Source organism: Lampris incognitus, chromosome 7 (assembly GCF_029633865.1).
Source record: "Lampris incognitus isolate fLamInc1 chromosome 7, fLamInc1.hap2, whole genome shotgun sequence".
Lineage (NCBI taxonomy): Eukaryota > Metazoa > Chordata > Actinopteri > Lampriformes > Lampridae > Lampris > Lampris incognitus.
Genome location: NC_079217.1, coordinates 6543073 through 6561754, shown reverse-complemented (window position 1 = coordinate 6561754; position 18682 = coordinate 6543073). Strand labels below are relative to the sequence as shown.

At 46.1% G+C, this 18682-nt stretch overlaps 1 protein-coding gene across 1 annotated transcript in view; it reads right to left on the bottom strand.

Moving 5' to 3' along the window:
- The window catches only part of dph1 (diphthamide biosynthesis 1), a 138738-nt gene that overhangs the window by 29561 nt on the left and 90495 nt on the right, over positions 1 to 18682 (bottom strand). Inside the window, exons 6-7 of the mRNA XM_056283623.1 lie at positions 12744 to 12865; positions 1830 to 1898 (exon numbers count right to left, since the gene is read on the bottom strand). Coding sequence (XP_056139598.1) covers positions 1830 to 1898; positions 12744 to 12865 — 191 coding nt within the window. The remainder of the gene's footprint in view (positions 1 to 1829; positions 1899 to 12743; positions 12866 to 18682) is intronic.

Sequence of the window (18682 nt, the reverse complement as noted above, 5' to 3'; positions counted from 1 at the left end):
CCACCGTGCTGCCCCAGACAAACCATATTACACACATTAGCATGTATTGTTTGTGAAAGCTATCCACCTTGAGGACAGAGAGTCAAGAAAACATGAGAAAAATCCAATCAAGAAAAACCATCAAGTGTGACAGCAGTTACTGTATCTCTGAGAAAATGGAAGCATTACCGAACCTCTAATCTCTTTCTTCAGCGCAGGTCGCTCACCTGTGATTAGCATCTTGTTTACGAGGAGGACCTGTGATCTGTGCAGCAGTGCGTTTTTCTTTGACACCGCAGCTTCACTTTGCATGCAAACAAGACCTTTTTCAAAACACCAATTTATCCTCACTGAATTCTATCATGACAAGGCAATCATTACTGTTGAGGTGAGCTACCGGGGTTGCAAAGATATCTGTTAAATTTAACAACCTTTATCCACCGGGAATTGTTTCAAGGGGTGCCAAATAATGCTTTAAAGGAAAGATTCTTGTTTTGTTTTTTGTTTTTTTAAACACAGACCCTATTAAAATGTCATAATTTAAAATCAGACAAAAACTCAATGATCCTTCGGTATTGAGAAAATTACCCCTTTGCTGGCTCTTCCCGCTGGGCTGCAGCACAGTCCATTCTGACAATTGGTATGTGGTAAAAAAAAAACAAGGTGTATCCTTTTCATATTACAGTCACACATTATGTTAATTTATTTTATGTTTATTCCAAATATATTTTCAGTAGGAGCAAAAACCAATTTAATTTACAAATATTATTTGCAGTTGACGCAGTAAATCCAATCATCTACAAACATCCACACTTGTGAGAGCAGCAAGCCTTGTAGCATCAGCTACAGCCTCCACACAGCTGCATAATTGAGACATTATTAGGTGAAAGACTGCATGATTTTTTTTTTACCTTTTTTAGAATGGAGACATGTCTCCACTGCGTGTTTCCTGTTTTTCTAAAAGGGGGCTACATCATAGTTTATGAGGGTTTAAAAAATTGCCCCAATGGACTAGGCTGATGCCCAGCAAGAAGATTCAGCAAAGTGAAGTTTCTCGATAGTGAACAGCAAAAATGTTGTCCGTCACCTTGTCCTGACTGCACGTGTACAAAGCGACGGTCAAAATCAAAAATATATCACGCTCTTTATAATTAATGAGAATATCCTAACAAGCCATGAGTGTCAAAATGTGAGGCAAGCGCCTCTTTTCCCAGGCACGTTGCTGGACGCCCTGTCTATTCATTAACATGTGCCTCAGGAGTTACCACCTATGCAGTCACCTCATTGTTTAAATATATCTTTGAATGGTCCATGATTTGTTTAAATGCACTTATTGTAAGTCGCTTTGGATAAAAGCATCGGCTAAATGACTGTAATGTAATGCAATGTAATGTTTAAATTTTGACTTTATGGGCCTCGATGGTTCTGGTGCAGACAGCCTAGTTGTGTTGAAATGTGCTGCCACTGAACAATTTGATGCACGCATGCAGTTAAGAGAAGGTATGTGAGGTTCTCAATCAGGTCCGACAACGTTTTAATGAGGTATGGGTTTTAAAAAAAAAGTGAACCTATTCGTAGATATGTATTCGCGCAAACAAAATATTGATTACTTTTTCTTGGCTAAAGTAATTTTAAGAGTGGAGCTGACTTTCTGTTGTTTTGTCTAGTCTGGGAATGAAGGTGCAGAATTAATACTGACTGACACAGTCAAATTGCTGATAACTTAAGAGCTGACTTAAAGCTTGACAGGCATGCAAACACAGTCTGGCAAACATTTCAAAGGGACCATTTCATCACAGACATAGAGAACAGAGAGAATTCTTGATGAGCAACAGCATCATTTGATTTACCTGTAGGCAGGTATATCTGGGTTGGCGATCATGATTGACTCCAGGTGGAATCGTCCATCTCCCAGGTAACTGTAGACAAACAAAGATCAACAGTGAAAGGGGAAAAAATGCAAAAGGAAAACAAAGTTCCACATCAAAATGAACCATTTTCGGTGTGAAATAAGAACAGCCAGTGGCAGTGGCTATTATTCTCTTATATCATACAATGCTAATGTTCTCTCACCCCCTTTCCAGCCCCAGGGAGGTGCTATGCCAAGGCTTAAGTCATGCATTCCTCCACAGGAGGTGGAAGCAACATTGCAAAGGGAGACATGTCACCCCGCCTCGTCAGCCAGGCATCCTGGCCATGACCTGGAACGTGGACCTCACCCAGAGTCATATCATTGCCTTTCAGTACGAGATGACTATTTGACTCAACAGCCTCCTAATGCAAGCAAGTATGACATAGTCTCACATAGAATATCCTACAATGATTATTAGTCAGCACTCACCACACCCTGTTCACGACCAACCAATCATGGGTACAGAGATAAACAACGCTACATTCCAGAGAATAGTCATCTAGCTGGGTACCACCTTTCCCCAGAGAGCCCTGCCACCTCTTGAAAGTGCCATCATTCTCCATAATGGCTATAATAATTATCATCATCATCATCATCAGTACATTTATATAGTGCTTTTCTAGACATCCAAAGAGCTTCATATTGAAGGGGGTAACTCACTTCAACCACCACCGATGTGTAGCACCCATTTGGGTGATGCACGGCAGCCATTTTGCACCAGAACGCTCACCACACATCAGCTTGGGGTGGAGAGGGAGGAAACATTGAGCCAATTACATGGGGGGGATGATTAGGTGGCCAGATGGAGAAGGCCAGGTTGGGAATTTTGCCAGGACACCATGACCACAGTGAGTCAGGACCTCGCTTTAACGTCTCATCCAAAGGACAGCATCTCCTATAGCACAGTGTCCCCATCACTGCACTGCACTGGGGCATTGGGATTTGATATTTGTTGTTTTTATTAGGACCAGATGGAAGACTGCCCCCTACTGGCCCACCAACACCACTTCCACCATGTCACCAGAACAAGAGCAGATAAGTTCCACGTCATCTTGGCTATCCTGTCGGAGATAATTATTCACAGGAGAGGCATAGATACATACCTGAGCACCACCTCTCTAGACATGAAATCTTGAGTCCCCCTGGTGGTCAGGAACGGACGTATTGGGGACCAGCTCCTACCATCCCTGATTTTATCCACCCTAATCCAAGAGAGTTCACCAGGCTGAGAATCGGTCTGGACGATATCCTACCTCAACATTCCACAGAATGCTTTAAATTCCAGATATTAGTGAACCATCTGAGGCTGGAAGAAATTCTACTCATTGCTGACTCTCACAGGAATTCTCATTACCCCTTCACAAACATCATCACGGCCTTGAACCAACAATATGGGCAACCACATCAGCTGGCTCTTCAGTGCATTGCAGAGCTTATGGATGGCCCCAACATCAACATTGGCGACATCAAGTCATTCAGAATGTTTGCCCTGTGTGTAAGATCCCTGGTCAGCATGTTAGTGCAGCTGGGAAGGAAAGTAAGAGTTGAACTGGACTATGGATCCAGTGTTTCTCGCCTGCTGGGTAAACTTCCACATGATCTAAGGTCTAGCTTTAGACGTTTCATCCACTCTCTAGGGATACCTATCCCCACACTACTGGATTTGGTGGACTGGTTAGAACATGAACTCCATGTCCAGGAAGACGAGTCACAGTATGGCAGTAGCTCAAGGAGGGCCGCTAACCCAAAAGGCAAAGAGATGAAAAGGGGGATCAAGTCAACCATCAAGGTTTTGGTTCTCCTGCAGGGCTCAGGCCCTAAGTCGCCAGGAGAAATAACCATGGGAGCAGCTGACCATCACACCTCCAAGAAGTTTTGCTCATTCTGTGGTAACAACACGCACTCGCTCAACAACTGTGGCAATTTCAAGATTCTCAGTGCTACCCAGAAACGTACCTGGGTACAAGACAATGGTCACTGTTGGCACTGTGGTAGAAACCACCAAGCAGTGGAATGCAACTTGAAAATGTGCTGTAAAACTTGTAATAATCGACACCTCCTTGGCTCTACACGAGTACAAAGACAGAAACCCAGGAATGGCTGATATGGGTAAAAGAAGCCAGAGCAAGCAAAATCAGGACAAGGCAAGCCCACTCTCCCAAATGAAGCGGTAGAGGTGCTCTACATATACATAAACCTCCTTGGGAACCCCACATCCTCCTCAAAGTCTACAAAGTGGTGGTCAGGAACGGCGATCAGACTCTGGAGACATATGCCATACTGGACAGCAGTTCAGAATGCACCCTGCTTCTCCATTCAGCGGCCCAGCAGTCGGGGATTAAAGGCCAACCAGAAGACCTGCCCTTGTGGATATTGAAGCAGGAGCTCCAGATGCTTCATGGGGCGGCCATCTTTTTCACTGTCTCACCAGTGAATTCCACTAAGCAGTTCTTCAACATCGAGAGAGCCTTCACCGCACCAAACCTTGGCCTAAGAGAGCACACCTATCCTATCAAAGCCCTGTGGCGCAAGTTCAGGCACCTGAGGGATCTTTCCACTCAGCAGTTTTAGAGCATCCATCCTGCCTTGCTAGTAGGTTCTGACCACCCCAACTTAATAACACTATTGGAAACAGTGCACGTTGGGCCACCCAGGGCTCCGGTGGCCATCAGAAGCCGCCTTGGATGGACACTTCAGGGTCCAACCCATGGGCTTAAACAATACCTCATGGAGCAACACTGCCTCTTCACAGCTTATGGGGCTCCACCAGCAGACCTTTACCAAAAAGTTGAAAGGTTATGGCAGATTGAAGTGCTCCCCTGGCAGAGCGAGAAGGCATGAAATGATGAAAAGATCAAGAGGCCATCAACTACTTGGAGGACAAAACCCAGCGGGTGGAGGTAGATGGCATCTACCACTATGCCACTCCTTTTCTCCGTGTCCAGAACTTTCCTCAACTATGTCCACCAAAGGAGGTCGTGCTCCCCCAGCTCAGAAGCACAGAGAGGAGGCTCTCGAAAGCCACAGCGCAAGCCACGGCCTTCATACCTGAGACACAGATGTTGGAACAAGCTGGTTACATTGTCAAACAGGAGTGTGGTACAGAAGCCACGCCAGCAAGTTGATACATCTCCCACCGTATGGTGGAACATAATGGGAAGCACCGTGTATTCTTCAAATTCTCCTTTCAATTCCAGGGTGTTGACCTCAAGCTTCTGCTCCCTGGACCAGCACTAGGCTCCTCTCTGCTAGCTGTCCTCCTACGCTTTAGGGAACATACTATTGCTATGAGCAGTGGCATACACAGGATGTTCCATTAGATTAGGCTTCTCCCAAAAGACCAGCCACTCTTCTGCTTTCTCTGGAGAGATGTCAAACGTGAAGAATAGCCCACTTGCGCACTGTATACTGTATATGTTCTTCAAAAACACACCCTGGACCACACTCAGCCTGGTTATGTGGTAAGGGAGTCTGTCTTCAAGTACTTTTATGTAGACAACTGTCTACAAAATCTAGCTTCTGAAGAAGAGGTCAAAGCCCTGGTGGACCAGGTTTGCATAATGGATGGAATGGATGGATTATTCAAATGCATGAATACTTGGGCCATGTATGTTGACATCCTGTCCAGTCTTGACAGAGACTCCTGTCTCATGGTATTGAGATGTTTACAGCTTGGAGAGGCAATCCATTTGAACTGCTATCCAATCAGGCCACCAATTTTAAAGGGAGTGAGCGTGAACTATGAGCAGTGTTTTTAGCCCTCTAATCAGACCTTCAGCCCAGCTTGCTCCCCAGCAGATCCACTACATTCAATCTGCCAAATGCCCCTCACTTTGGCAGGCGTTAGGAGTGAGAGAGAGATTCGTCAAATAAAACAAGCCTTGCATAACACTTGGGGTACAGATGGTGACAAAGGAAGGGCTGATAACAGTCCTAATTGAGGTTGAAGGGATCCACAACTCCAAGCCCTTAGGCTATACCATGAGACATTGCTGATGCCGATCCGATCACCCCTAATTCCCTGCTAATTGGAAGGCCAGACGTATCCCTCCCACTGGTGATGTATCCTGAATCAGAGCTTCTCGTCAGAAGACATTGGCACCATAGCTGGCTCCTTGCTTACAATTTCTGGAAGGACTTTATTAAGTTCTAAATTCCAAGCCAGACCTACACATTGGTAAGGCTGTCGCAATCATGGACCCTCAGTCGCCTCGATTGCTGTGGCCAGTAGGAATGGTCACCAACCTCTACCCTATACTTGACGGCAAAGTAAGGTCTGCTGAAATCCAGGTGGGCGACTGTACTTACATACGTCCAGGGGCTAGACTTATCCAGTTCCCTTCTTTGCCAGACTAACTGATGGAGCACTGATCTTGTAACGGCTGTCGAGTGCTATTTGTGATGAAACCCTGTGAGTTATCGCCTGAGAAACCAAAGGACATTTTTTGGGATTGATTCACATTTCCTCCATAGATCTGGGGTTGGCTGTCGAAAGCAGCCTCTCTAGCAGTGACATATTCACTATAATGTTCCGTTAATACTGTTAGGATATTGTTTGATTTATGTTGGTTTACTATATTACCGATACAATCATGGACTAAACGGCCACGCATAGGTCCGCTCATTAATTAATGAGGTGTGCATAGCACGTATAGCTCAGCAGCTAGTTTAGCCACCAGTATCGATGCCATGCATGCATACTACTGGCCAATAGAGGGTGGTGTTGCACGGCTGATGGGCATTAATCAATAATAATAACAATAACAATAAATCAGTCTTATATAACGCTTTTCTAACACTCAGTCGCTTTACAATAAATGGGGTGAAACAAGACAACTGAGAAACAGCACAAACATACAGGGGTGGATAGGAAGGGGGGGCTATGAGAGGGGGAAGCGGCAGCCACACACGATGCCAGCAGTACTCTCTGACTTAAACAGATACAAAAGGGCAAGAGTCCACTGTTCAAGAAGGAATGTGCTGTTTCAGCCTCAGACATGCCTTCTTGATACACAGCCACATTATCTGCTGTTTGCCAGTTGTCGCGAACCCCGGTCCCCAGTGGGCAACTGCATCGACACAAAGCCGATGCTTAGACCGCTACACCACCGCGGACCCCCCAGTTGTATTACCTTGTACAGCGTTAAGTCATACCTTTGAGAAAGCAACGTAGTTTACATTTTCTACATGTGCCTCTTATATTTTCAGACAGAGATCGGACATGTATATTCTGATTTTATTATGTTTATTTACACAGAACCACTGAGTCATCAAACTATTCTACAAGGATTGTGGCTGTAGTGGTGACAATAAAGACATAAAAATTGAAGACATCTGTGTGATGCTGATCGATCACCTGCAGCGGGTTCTCCTTGAACAAATCCAGCAGATAGTAATAGCAGGGAAACTACACCTTCCTCACAGGACGGATGAGGAGAATCCCACTATTGACTGTACAAGGCGCCCAGGTCTGTGTCATTACTTCTCGCTGTACAGTTTAAAGAGGCCGACAGGGAGAGGATATACAATTAAATTAACCAATTGGTCAGGGTTCAGGGCAAGCCGCAGCAGCAGGCTGTGGGTGAGCTGTTGTATAGGCTGCCTAGGGGACATAGCAAACCTAAGTCATTTATTCTGTGTGTGTGTGTGCAAACACACACACCCTTTGTGTGTGTGTTTGCAAATATATATGTGTGCAAACATACATGCATGTTCCGCTTCCGGTGTGGGAAGATGGCCGTGCGAATTCACATTTGCGGCGGCCTCACCCAGTACCGTCCATAAAGTGTCTTTGGCCATATCTGCGTCTAAGTTTTGTCCACATTTGATGGCTGGGAGAGCTGGCGCTGGATCGGCTGGGAGAGCGGGGCAGGCTAAGCTAACTGCTAGCCCATGCAGACCGGCAGTTCTGATAACACCGAGGGTGGTCTGGTGGCGGCCTCACCTGGCGTTGACTGTGGTGTTTTTTGATGTCGTCATGAGGACTGCAGGGGAGGTGTGTCGAGGGTGTCTGGCTGGGGGAACTGGCGCTGGTTCGTCCGGTGGGCCTGGGGACCACGGCCCTTGCCTGGAGCTGCCTGAGGAGGAAACGCCGAGGGCGGTCTGACAAGACGTGGAAGCTGGGCGGGCTAAGCTAACTGCTAACCAATGCAGACTGGTGGTTCTGACAGTCATCCTGGCTGGCGTTCGTTCCCTTCGACAGTGATTTTTTTGTTTAGTTTGGGTATACGTGTTAGTTTGAGTATGTGTTCTTGTAGTTTTTGTCTTTGTGTTGTACTGCCGTGGGCTGGGGGAAACTGCATTTTGTTTCATTTCATGTACGCATGAAGTGAAATGACAAATAAAGCGCTCCTGATTCCTTATGTATTATTCCATGTGTGTTTGCATCCATGCGTGACAAGATATGTATGAGCAAATGAAAGCAGTGTGAAGCCTCTTTAGAGGCGCCTCAGTTTGTTTTGCAATATCCAAGGCCCTCATATTATTGCATTTCCCACAATGAGGCTGCCGCAGCTAAAGCCTCACTTCACCTCGGCAAGAACGGTGAGCTTTATTCTGCCACTCTTTACTGCCTCGACCTTCCTTTTCCATTAGTATTCTATTGTTCTATGCGCAAAGTGTCGAGTGTTCTCGCCATAGTAGCAAAAGGTGTGCTTCTTTGCGTTAGCAAATCCCTGTCCACCCATTCTCGTCTACAACATTGTTCTGTTACCTGAGAGGGCCGGAGGAGACGCAGAGGATAGAAATAGAAGACCGAGCATTTCTTTGAGCTCCTTGCGATGTACTCCGCTCCTTTTTTTTTAAAGCGCTTCTCTTCGTTATAGAAGCGAGATTGGCCGCCCCTTTCATAGAGCGTTAGGACATTAAAAGGGGCTCAAAGGCTAATACACCACTTCTCATTCCCCATAATGTCCTTGGTGTTCAAAGCCACCGCAAGAAATGAATCATTGCACCTTGTGCATATTACATTTTTGCAGCACTGCCTGCCCCTAATTTAAGTTTTGGAAGATAGCCAACTAATAAATATGAATTAACTGTACTATTTGAAGCAGAGGGATCTCTTAGAAGAGCCACAATGTCATGAAAGTGGTTGCAGCTATAAAAAGGTATTAAAATTTTATTCATGTAAAATGCTCACTAACGGAAACCTTTATCATTGCTGGTATCTGGCCTGGATGACAGATAAAGATAGAAAGGTCCTATATCAACTTATATGGTGGTGTTTGCAGGCGAGGATCGCAAAGTATGCTGAGGGGAAAAGAGGAGACGGAGAGCCAAATGCAAACAGGAGGGAGAGAGAGAGAGACAGATAGACAGACAGACAGATCTAAGTACAGAAAGGAAGCGACTGGCCGCTCTCAACGGGCTTAAATCTTTGATGCCTATTTGCCTTGAATTTCTCTATGTGGTACGATTGTTAGTAAATGTGTAAGCGTGTGACTTTAGAGAGAGGGAAAACATAGAAAGAGAGAGAGAACGAGAGAGAGAATTCTTCAGCAGGGTAATCAATTCTCTCTCCCATCTCACCCTCACCCGTTCCGACTCAAACATCAAAGACAATCCACATTGGATTAGTAGGTAAAACACACCCCAATCCTTACACTTCAGAAGCCCCAGCCCTTCTCTCACACACACACACACACACACACACACACACACACACACACACACACACAGGAGGATTTTCTCTCCCATAGGGCCTGGTTTATGCATATACAAGAGCTCGTCCCTATGTAGCCATTTTAATCCTGTGCAGTAGGAGGGGCACGGCAGGATCAGAAACACGGGGCAACTGCACCTTTAATTATGACTAGGGAGCCGTTTTGACTCCACTTTGCACTGAAATGCACTGGGAGTAGTTTCACACGGAGGCCGGGAATCTGTACACCACATCCAGTAAAACCGCTGTCGGACGTGTACACACGCCACTTCCGAATATTTGCAGAGGTGTTGGCTGCTGCCTGTAGCACAGGTAGGGTGAGAGTGCATCTGACACCAAACCACCGAGGTGATGCTAATTGAGAAACACGGCAGCTGTTGGGAGACACGTCACTGTCTACTGAATTTAGGTGCAACAGATTTTGCGATCCGAATAAATAAGATAAAAATAGAACTGCTGAGGAATACGTCATTAAGATGGCGCTGCAGATGGTAGCCTCGGTTCTGTGCTGTCTTGTACTTTTTCTGCTTTTTTTTTTGGTTTCCAGCGTCCACTCATCGATCACATTCAGCAGGGAAGAACTTTTAAGCCTCCGACTGTCCACTGGACAAACCGAACAGACTTTTTTTACTGACTTTAACTGAACGTTTTAATGAAAGTCTTGCCGAACTTTTGGCTGGTGCAGCTCTGTGCGAATTACGACAAAGACACCGAAGGGGTCAACGAGCCCAAGCACTCATTGAACCGCGACAGCGGGGATTTGGAACTGCACTACCGTCAACACACCTGATGAATGTCAGCTCTCTGGCCAGCAAGATGGAGGAACTCCTACTCGTAAATGGGAAAAAAAACTTGGGACTTTTTTCAGATCTGCCACCCTGTGCGTCACCGAAACCTGGCTTAGTGAGCATATAACGGACAGTACACTTCATCTGCTGTAGTTACAGCTCCCCCGAGTGGACCGCGAAACGGAGCTAAAAAACAGTATGGCGGCATATGCTTCTGCATAGACGTAGGTTGGTGTACGGATGATGCAGAGTTGAAGAAATCATGCAGCAGTCACTTAGAGACCTTTTTCATCAACTGAAAACCATTCTATTCACCGTCAGAATTTTCATCATTTATTCTGGTCGGTGTCTGTATCCCACCCCAGGCCTGTGTTAAAGAGGCGTTTAAACACCTGGCTGATCAAATTACAAACATGGAGTGCAAATACCCAGACTCCCTTCTCATTATCCTTGGTGATTTTAACAGAGCAAACCTCAGCCATGAACTGCCAAAATACAGACAGCATGTTAAATGTCCCACCAGGGACAAAAACACTACGGGATCATTGCTACACCATATTAAAGGATGCCTATCGCTCTGTCCCCCGTGCAGCCCTGGGACTCTCCGATCACTGACTGATTCATCTTATCCCAACCTACAGGCAGAAACTAAAATCCGCAAAGCACATGGTTAAAACTGTGAGGAAATGGACCAATGAGTCATAACTGGAGCTCCAGGCCTGCCTCGACTGAACAGATTGGATTATTTTTGAGGCTGCATATACAGACCTGGATGAACTTAGTGACACTGTGACATCTTACAGCTGCTTTTGTGAGGACGTGTGTGCCCACCAAGACTTTCTGCACCTTCAGCAACAATAAGTCCTGGTTCACAGCAAAACTCGGGTAGCTTCGTCAGGCCAAAGAGGAAGCCTACAGGGGTAGCAATAGGATCCAGTACAACTAAACCAGAAATACAGTGGCAAAGGAGACCACAGTGGCAAAAAGGTGCTACTCTGGAAAGCTGGAAAAACAGGTTTTCTGCCAACTACCCAGCATCAGCCTGGAGAGGTTTGAAAGACATTACTGACTACAGGACACCATCCCCCCACACTGCAGGAAACCACCAACTGGCTGACGATCTAAATGGGTTTTACTGCAAGTTTGATAAGCAAACTTTCACAACCCCTCACCCTCTCCAGCCACAACACATAACCAACTGCACATCCATCACTCTCTGGTTTGCATTGGCCACCAAACAGGACAGGGACAGACTACAATGGACAGTTAAGTCTGCAGAGAAAATCATTGGTGCCAACCTGCCCTCCATTCAGGACTTCTATACCTCCAGACTCACGAAACCGCCAGGCAACATCACTGCAGACCCATCACACCCTGGTCACAACCTGTTCCAACTCCTCCCCTCTGGTAAGCGCACCAAAACAATCAGATATAAAAACAGTTTCTTTCCACAGGCTGTCATCCGAATGAATGCTTAATATTGTCAAATAAATCCAACCATTTTGTACAGTACATTGTACATATACCAGTATGCTCTGTCATGACCATCTACCTCAGGCATGTATGTAAGTAACCTGCTAACATCTATTTCAGCATCTCTGGTATATTCTCTGTGCCATTGCACTTTATCACCTCTTATTTCACCTGTATATAGTCAGTCCTTGTCTGAAGATTGTTGTGTTGTTGTATGGTTATTCTATGTTAAGTACACTTGAGAGAGCAATGAAACCGGAGTCAAATTCCATGTATGTGCAAACCTTCATGGCCAATAAACATGATTGTGATTCTGAAATGATATCACACAAGTCAAAACTGACTGATCCTAAGATCTGCCCACCTTCAATCATTGTTGTCATTACTGTTATTTTACTATCCTGCAACGTTACACAGATTTCTGTTTTAGAGTTGTACCCTACACCGTGTCTGGAAATGTTCTATTAGTGGGTGAAGGTGGAGAGGTGTAGTTATGTTGTTGACTGGGGGTGAAATGTTTTGCCTGGCTTGCTTCCTTAACCCCACAACACTACATTTATACCGATCTTGGAAAACTGGGGACGCTTTCTAAACTGGTAGTGTCTGGCTGGCTCCATAAACATCTCCACAGACTACCCCCAAAGCAGCATTAAGGTAATTTTAGCCTTACCCATCTGGATTGGGATTTGGCTGCTTTTTTGGTTTTCAGTAAAACAAAGGCCAATTCACAAACTATGAGAGTTTGCTATGTTTGATGAGACAAGATGTCATATTGTTCTTCAGGGCAAATAGCTGGCCATGACAGTGGAACAGCAAGGCAGGATTGTTATTACTGCACCTTTTGTGGGATTATGGCTTGAGACAGGTTGAGTGTGTTAGGTAGCAAGGAAAAATAAAGAGCAGGGGCAAAGGGGGCATCCATGCCTCTTACATGATGGCGTTGACGTGAGGATCCAAATGAGGTGAAGTACAGCCCAAGATCTCTCCTGGTGACAGGGGCCGACACTGGGGGACCACCACTTCATACTCTGATTTCAACGCAGCGCTCACAGCCTATAGTATGGGGAAATTGGTTGGAGAGAGAGAGCAGGAAAGAGTGAGAGACCTCGCCATTGTATCTTTATGCAATCAAGTCTATGTAGCATTTTTTTTAACACAACATTTAGAGCTTGAACATTGTAACGCAGCCATGTCCAATCAGCTTCTTCATTTAGAAAAATGAACAACAGCGCTAGTTTCAGAAATGCATTTCAGCTGTTGTATTACAATCGAGTCTACTGAGCCACTACAGCAAAGACCAAAGTCCTTTGTGTTTTGGACAAGTATATTCTATATTATGGTTTTTGATTGTTTTTCAATTAACCCACTGGAATGTGTTCAAGCATAGTGAAAAGGCTCATCAAAATGTTAAGGTTCACATGGGGTGTCCAGGTGGCGTGGCGGTCTATTCCATTGCCGACCAACATGGGGATCGCCGGTTCGAATCCCCGTGTTACCTACGGCTAGGTTGGGCGTCCCTACAGACACAATTGGCCATGTCTGCGGGTGGGAAGCCGGATGTGGGTGTGTGTCCTGATTGCTGCAGTAGCGCCTCCTCTGGTTGGTGCGGGCACCTGTTCGGGGGAGGACTGGGGGGAATAGCGTGATCCTCCCACACGCTACTTCCTCCTGGTGAAACTCCTCACTGTCAGGTGAAAAGAAGCGGCTGGCGACTCCACATGTATCGGAGGAGGCATGTGGTAGGTGGAACAGGGACGGCTCAGAATGGTGGGGTGATTGGCCAGATACAATTGGGGAGAAAAAGGGGGAAAATAATATAAAAAAAAGGTAAGATTCTCAATCCTGATCAGTGAAGTTTTTGTCTAAATGATACCAGACAACATTTTATGAAGTCTGCGTTCAACGACAGTGAACCTATCCTTTAACATTTGGATGGAAACATGGCTAATGTTTCTTCCTATGCCGAAAACCCTTACAATGGGTCACAGACAGTTGAATCAGTTCATCTGGGCACGTTTATTGACAAAAACTTTTCATCACTCATCTGAATGACCTCTTCAGTCTCAACCGACTACAGGTATCCTCCCCCTTATGAACAATACAGTGGCATACAGTTCGGTCGTTATGCCACTGTATTGTTTATAAGGGTGGGGATACCTGTAGTCAGTTGAGACTGAACAGGTCACTTAGAGGAGTGATGAAACGTATTGGTCAATAAACGTGTCCAGATGAGCTGATTCAACTGTCCGTGATTTCCTTATTAGGCATGCTCAATGATTATTGTTATTGGTATGCATGCTCAGTGATTATTGAGTGTGCATACAGACCTTACAAAGGGTGAACGGATAGTGGGGCAAACAAGGCTCACTTTGGATAAGTTTCATGTGGGCCAGCAAAATGCACATCCCCTCCTGAGTAGCTTAGCTTGGGTATTAGTACAGTTCCTTGTGTAATTTCGTTGGATTTTTTTTGGGGGGGGGGATTAGGAAACTATACATTATTGAAAACTTCAAAGAATAAGAAATCAGAAAATGCATGATTCCGTTTTTTCCATAAGCCAATGTGGTGGCCATCTTGGATTTTTTAAAAAGACAACCTTCAAACACTCGTTTCTCAATATATCGGCTCCTAGATTACCTAGAATCAAGATTCCAATAGCCAAATCTACATTTTGGAGGGCAAGGAATCCAATGGTGCTAATTACAAACATATATATATATATATATATATATATATATGGTCAATGATACATTTTGGGTGGCTATCTTATATTTTTAATACGCATAGCAGAATTTATTTTGCGGTAAACCTGATCTCAGAGATAATAATATTGAGGGAACTATCTTCCCAAACAGAAAAAAATATTTCAGATTGTTACACCTTTGGAAGCAGCAGGAACGTGGAGACAGACGAATTCTCTCTTTGACTACACAAACGTGGGTGTCATTTATTAACACAAACACAAGCAAGCAACGTCTGTAGACCAGTCTATACATCTCCATCCTCACTGTCATCATCACTGTCGCTAACACGTTATATTCTGAGAGTCCTCGACATTTTGGCAGTCAGCGCTACACTGACATAGCTCTGCGCCATTGATCAGCTGTACCGATTTCTAGTTAGCATCACTGGATTTCCTACCCCCAAAAAATGTAGGTTTAACCACTGGAATCATGATCCTAGGCAATCTAGGAGGCAAGATATTGAGAAACGAGTGTTTGAAGGTCGCCATTTTTGAAAATCCAAGATGGCCGCCGTGTTGGTTTCTGTGAAAATGGAATCATGCATTTGTGATGTTTTTCTATGAAGTTTTCAAAAACGTATAGTTTTCCAACCCCCCCCCCCAAAAAAAAATCCAACGAACTTTTATGTATGGACATAGTGAACCCCACTAGAAGTAAGTAATTAGTTGATTGGCTGTCTGTTATCATTTATCTGCCTGGCTGTGAAACATGACAGGAACAATGTCAGGAATCAGGAACGCTGTCATTCCACTTCATGCACTTGCGTACATGAAATGAGACGATATGCCGTTTCCCCCCAGCCCACAGCAGTGCAACACAAAGACAAAAACGCATCCAAAAACTACAAGAACACACATATCCAAACTAACACATATCAAAACCAAACAAAAAAACCACTGTGCAAGGGAACGAACGCCAGCCAGGTCAGAAGAATGTCGGAACCGCCGGTCTGCATGGGCTAGCAGTTAGCTTAGCCTGCCCCGCTTTTGCGTCTTGTCAGATCGCCCTCGGCGTTTCCTCCTCGGGCGCAGCTCCAGGCAGGGGCCGTGGTCCCCAGGCCCACCAGACAAAGCAGACAAAGTTCTCCCAGCCGATCCAGTGCCAGCTCTCTCAGCCAGACACCCTCGACCCACCTCCCCGCACTTCTCACGACGACATCAAAACTCCACAGTCAACGGCAGGTGAGGCCATCGCCAGACCCCCCTCGGTGTTATCGGAACTGCTGGTCTGCATGGGCTAGCCCTCAGCTTAGCCTGCCCCGCTCTCCCAGCCGATCCAGCGCCAGCTCTCCCAGCCGTCAAACGAAGACAAAACTTAAGACGCAGACGTGGACAAAGACACTGCATAGACGATACTGGGTGAAGCCGCCGCAAATGTGAATTCGCGCCGCCATCTTCTGACACCGGCACTGGGTGAGGCCGCTGCAAACGCGAACCTGCGTAGCCATCTTCCCACCGGAAGCGGAATATCTGTAATGTAGGAGCCATTATATAAAAAAAAACCAAGGTCTGTTTATTCTATAATCAAGGAAAGTTTATTTGAGGTAATTATTGATACTGTTTTAGCACCCAGCACTAATGTGGAGTTCAACACTGCCTCTAGCAGTTGTTCAGAATTCACATTTGTTTTGTTTTTAAAATTGACTTTTTTTTCGGCATTATCTTAACAGTGACGGTAGAGAGAGTCGGGAAAGGCAGGGGAGAGAGAGGGGGGGTGACATGCAGCAAAGGGCCCGGGTTGGATTCGAACCTAGGCCACTGCAGCAAGGACCCAGCTTTATGTGGTACGTGCTCTTCCAGGTGAGCCACCGGGGCGCCACCACATTTGTTTTGTTTTAATATATTTTGATTTTTTTTATTAATCCCCAAAGGGAAATTCTGCTCTGCGTTTAACCCAGCCTAGCTGTGTAGCTAGGAGCAGAGGGCAGCCGCCGTGCATCACCCAGGGAACAACTCCAGTTCTTCTTTCCAAGCCTTGGTCAGAGGCACAGACAGGAGTATTAACCCTAACATGCATGTCTTTTTGATGGTGGGGGAAACCGGAGAAAACCCACCACAGACAGGGAAGAACATGCAAACTCCACACAGAGGACGACCTGAGATGACCCCCAAGGTTGGACAATCCCGGGGTTCGAATCCAGGACCTCCTTGCTGTGAGGCGACAACGCTAACCACTGGGCCACCGTGCCGCCCATATAAACATCTACCATAAGTTGGTGAAATGAGTTATGTGACAAAAAACGTTTAAGAACCATGTAACTACAACAAAGAAAAAAATGATTTTAGATTGAACACCAGCAGGTGTTCCACACATTTACATTATTTTCAAACAAGGTGCAATGAGAAGAGCAAGCTCCAACAACTGTAGAAAAAGGGAGAGAGTTAATATGCTTAGAGGTGGAATTTAATTTGAATGGTTTCCAGATAAAGGTAGACAGGGAATACAGAGGGCATATTTCTGACCATTGCAACCTATACTGGGCGACCACCACAATCCTACACACCACAAGACATGACTTACAGGGAGGCGCATACACAAGTAAGTACATACACAGACATATATAAACTGTGGCCACTTTTTAGGTGCCCCCTTTTGCCTCCAGGACAGCCAGAATTCTCCATGGCATGGATTCAACAAAGTTCTAGAAAAAAAATCCTGCGGGATTTTGGTCCATGCTGACTGGATAGCATCACAAAGGGCCTGCAGATTTGTCAGCTTCACGTTCACATTGCCGGGTTGGGGATGAGTTGTTGCCTCAAGTGAAGGAGTTCAAGTATCTCGGTGTCTTGTTCACGAGTGAGGGTAGAATAGAGCAGGAGATTGACAGGCGGATTGGTGCAGCATCAGCAGTAATGCGGACGTTGTACCAGACCGTTGTGGTGAAGAAGGAGCTTAGCAGGAAGGCAAAGCTCTCAATTTACCAGTCAATCTTTGTTCCAACCCTCACCTGTGGTCATGAGCTTTGGGTAGTGACCGAAAGGGTGAGATCGCAGATACAAGTGGCTGAAATGAGTTTCCTCCGTAGGGTGTCTGGGCTCAGCCTTAGAGATAGGTTGAGGAGCTCGGACATCCGGAGGGAGCTCGGAGTAGAGCCGCTGCTCCTTCGCGTTGAAAGGAGCCAGTTGAGGTGGTTCGAGTATCTGATCAGGATGCCTCCTGGGCGCCTTCCTTTGGAGGTTTTCCAGGCACAGCCAACTAGGAGGAGACCCCGGGTGGTAGACCCAGAACTCGCTGGAGGGGCTATATGTCCAATCTGACCTGGGAACGCCTTGGGATCCCCCAGGAGGAGCTGGAGGGCGTTGTTGGGGAGAGGGACTCTGGAGTGCCCTACTTAGCTTGCTGCCACCGCGACCCGACCCCGGAGAAGCAGCTGAAGATGAATGAATGAATGAACATTCACACTGCACTCCTCCCATTCCACCTAATCCCAAAGGTGCTCGATTGGATTGAAATGTGGGGACTGTGCAGGACATGATTTGACTACAATCAGGTTCCGGTCATGTTTGTGTAAGCAGCTTGAGATGGTGTGTGCTTTTTTTTTTAAGTTTGATCCCCCCCCCCTTTTCTCCCCAATTGTATCCGGCCAATCATCCTACTCTTCCGAGCCATCCGGGTCACTGCTCCACCCCCTCTGTCGATCCGGGGAGGGCTGCAGACTACCACATGCCTCCTCCGATACATATGGAGTTGCCAGCCGCTTCTTTTCACCTGACAGTGAGGAGTTTCACCAGGGGGACGTAGCGCGTGGGAGGATCACGCTATTCCCCCAGTTCCCCCTCCCCTCAAACAGGTGCCCCGACCGACCAGAAGAGGCGCTAGTGCAGTGAGCAGGGCACATACTCACATCCGGCTTCCACCTGCAGACACGGCCAACTGTGTCTGTAGGGACGCCCGACCAAGCCGGAGGTAACACGGGGATTAAAACCTACGATCTCCGTGTTGGTAGGCAACAGAATAGATCGCAACGCTACCCTGACGCCCGAGATGGTGTACGCTTTGTGACATGGCACATTATCCTGCTGGAAGTGGCCGCTGGCTATTAGACTGTGGCCACAAACAGCTGCACACGGTCAGCAACAACACTCAAGTACAGCGTGGAATTCAAATGATACTTAACTGGTATAAA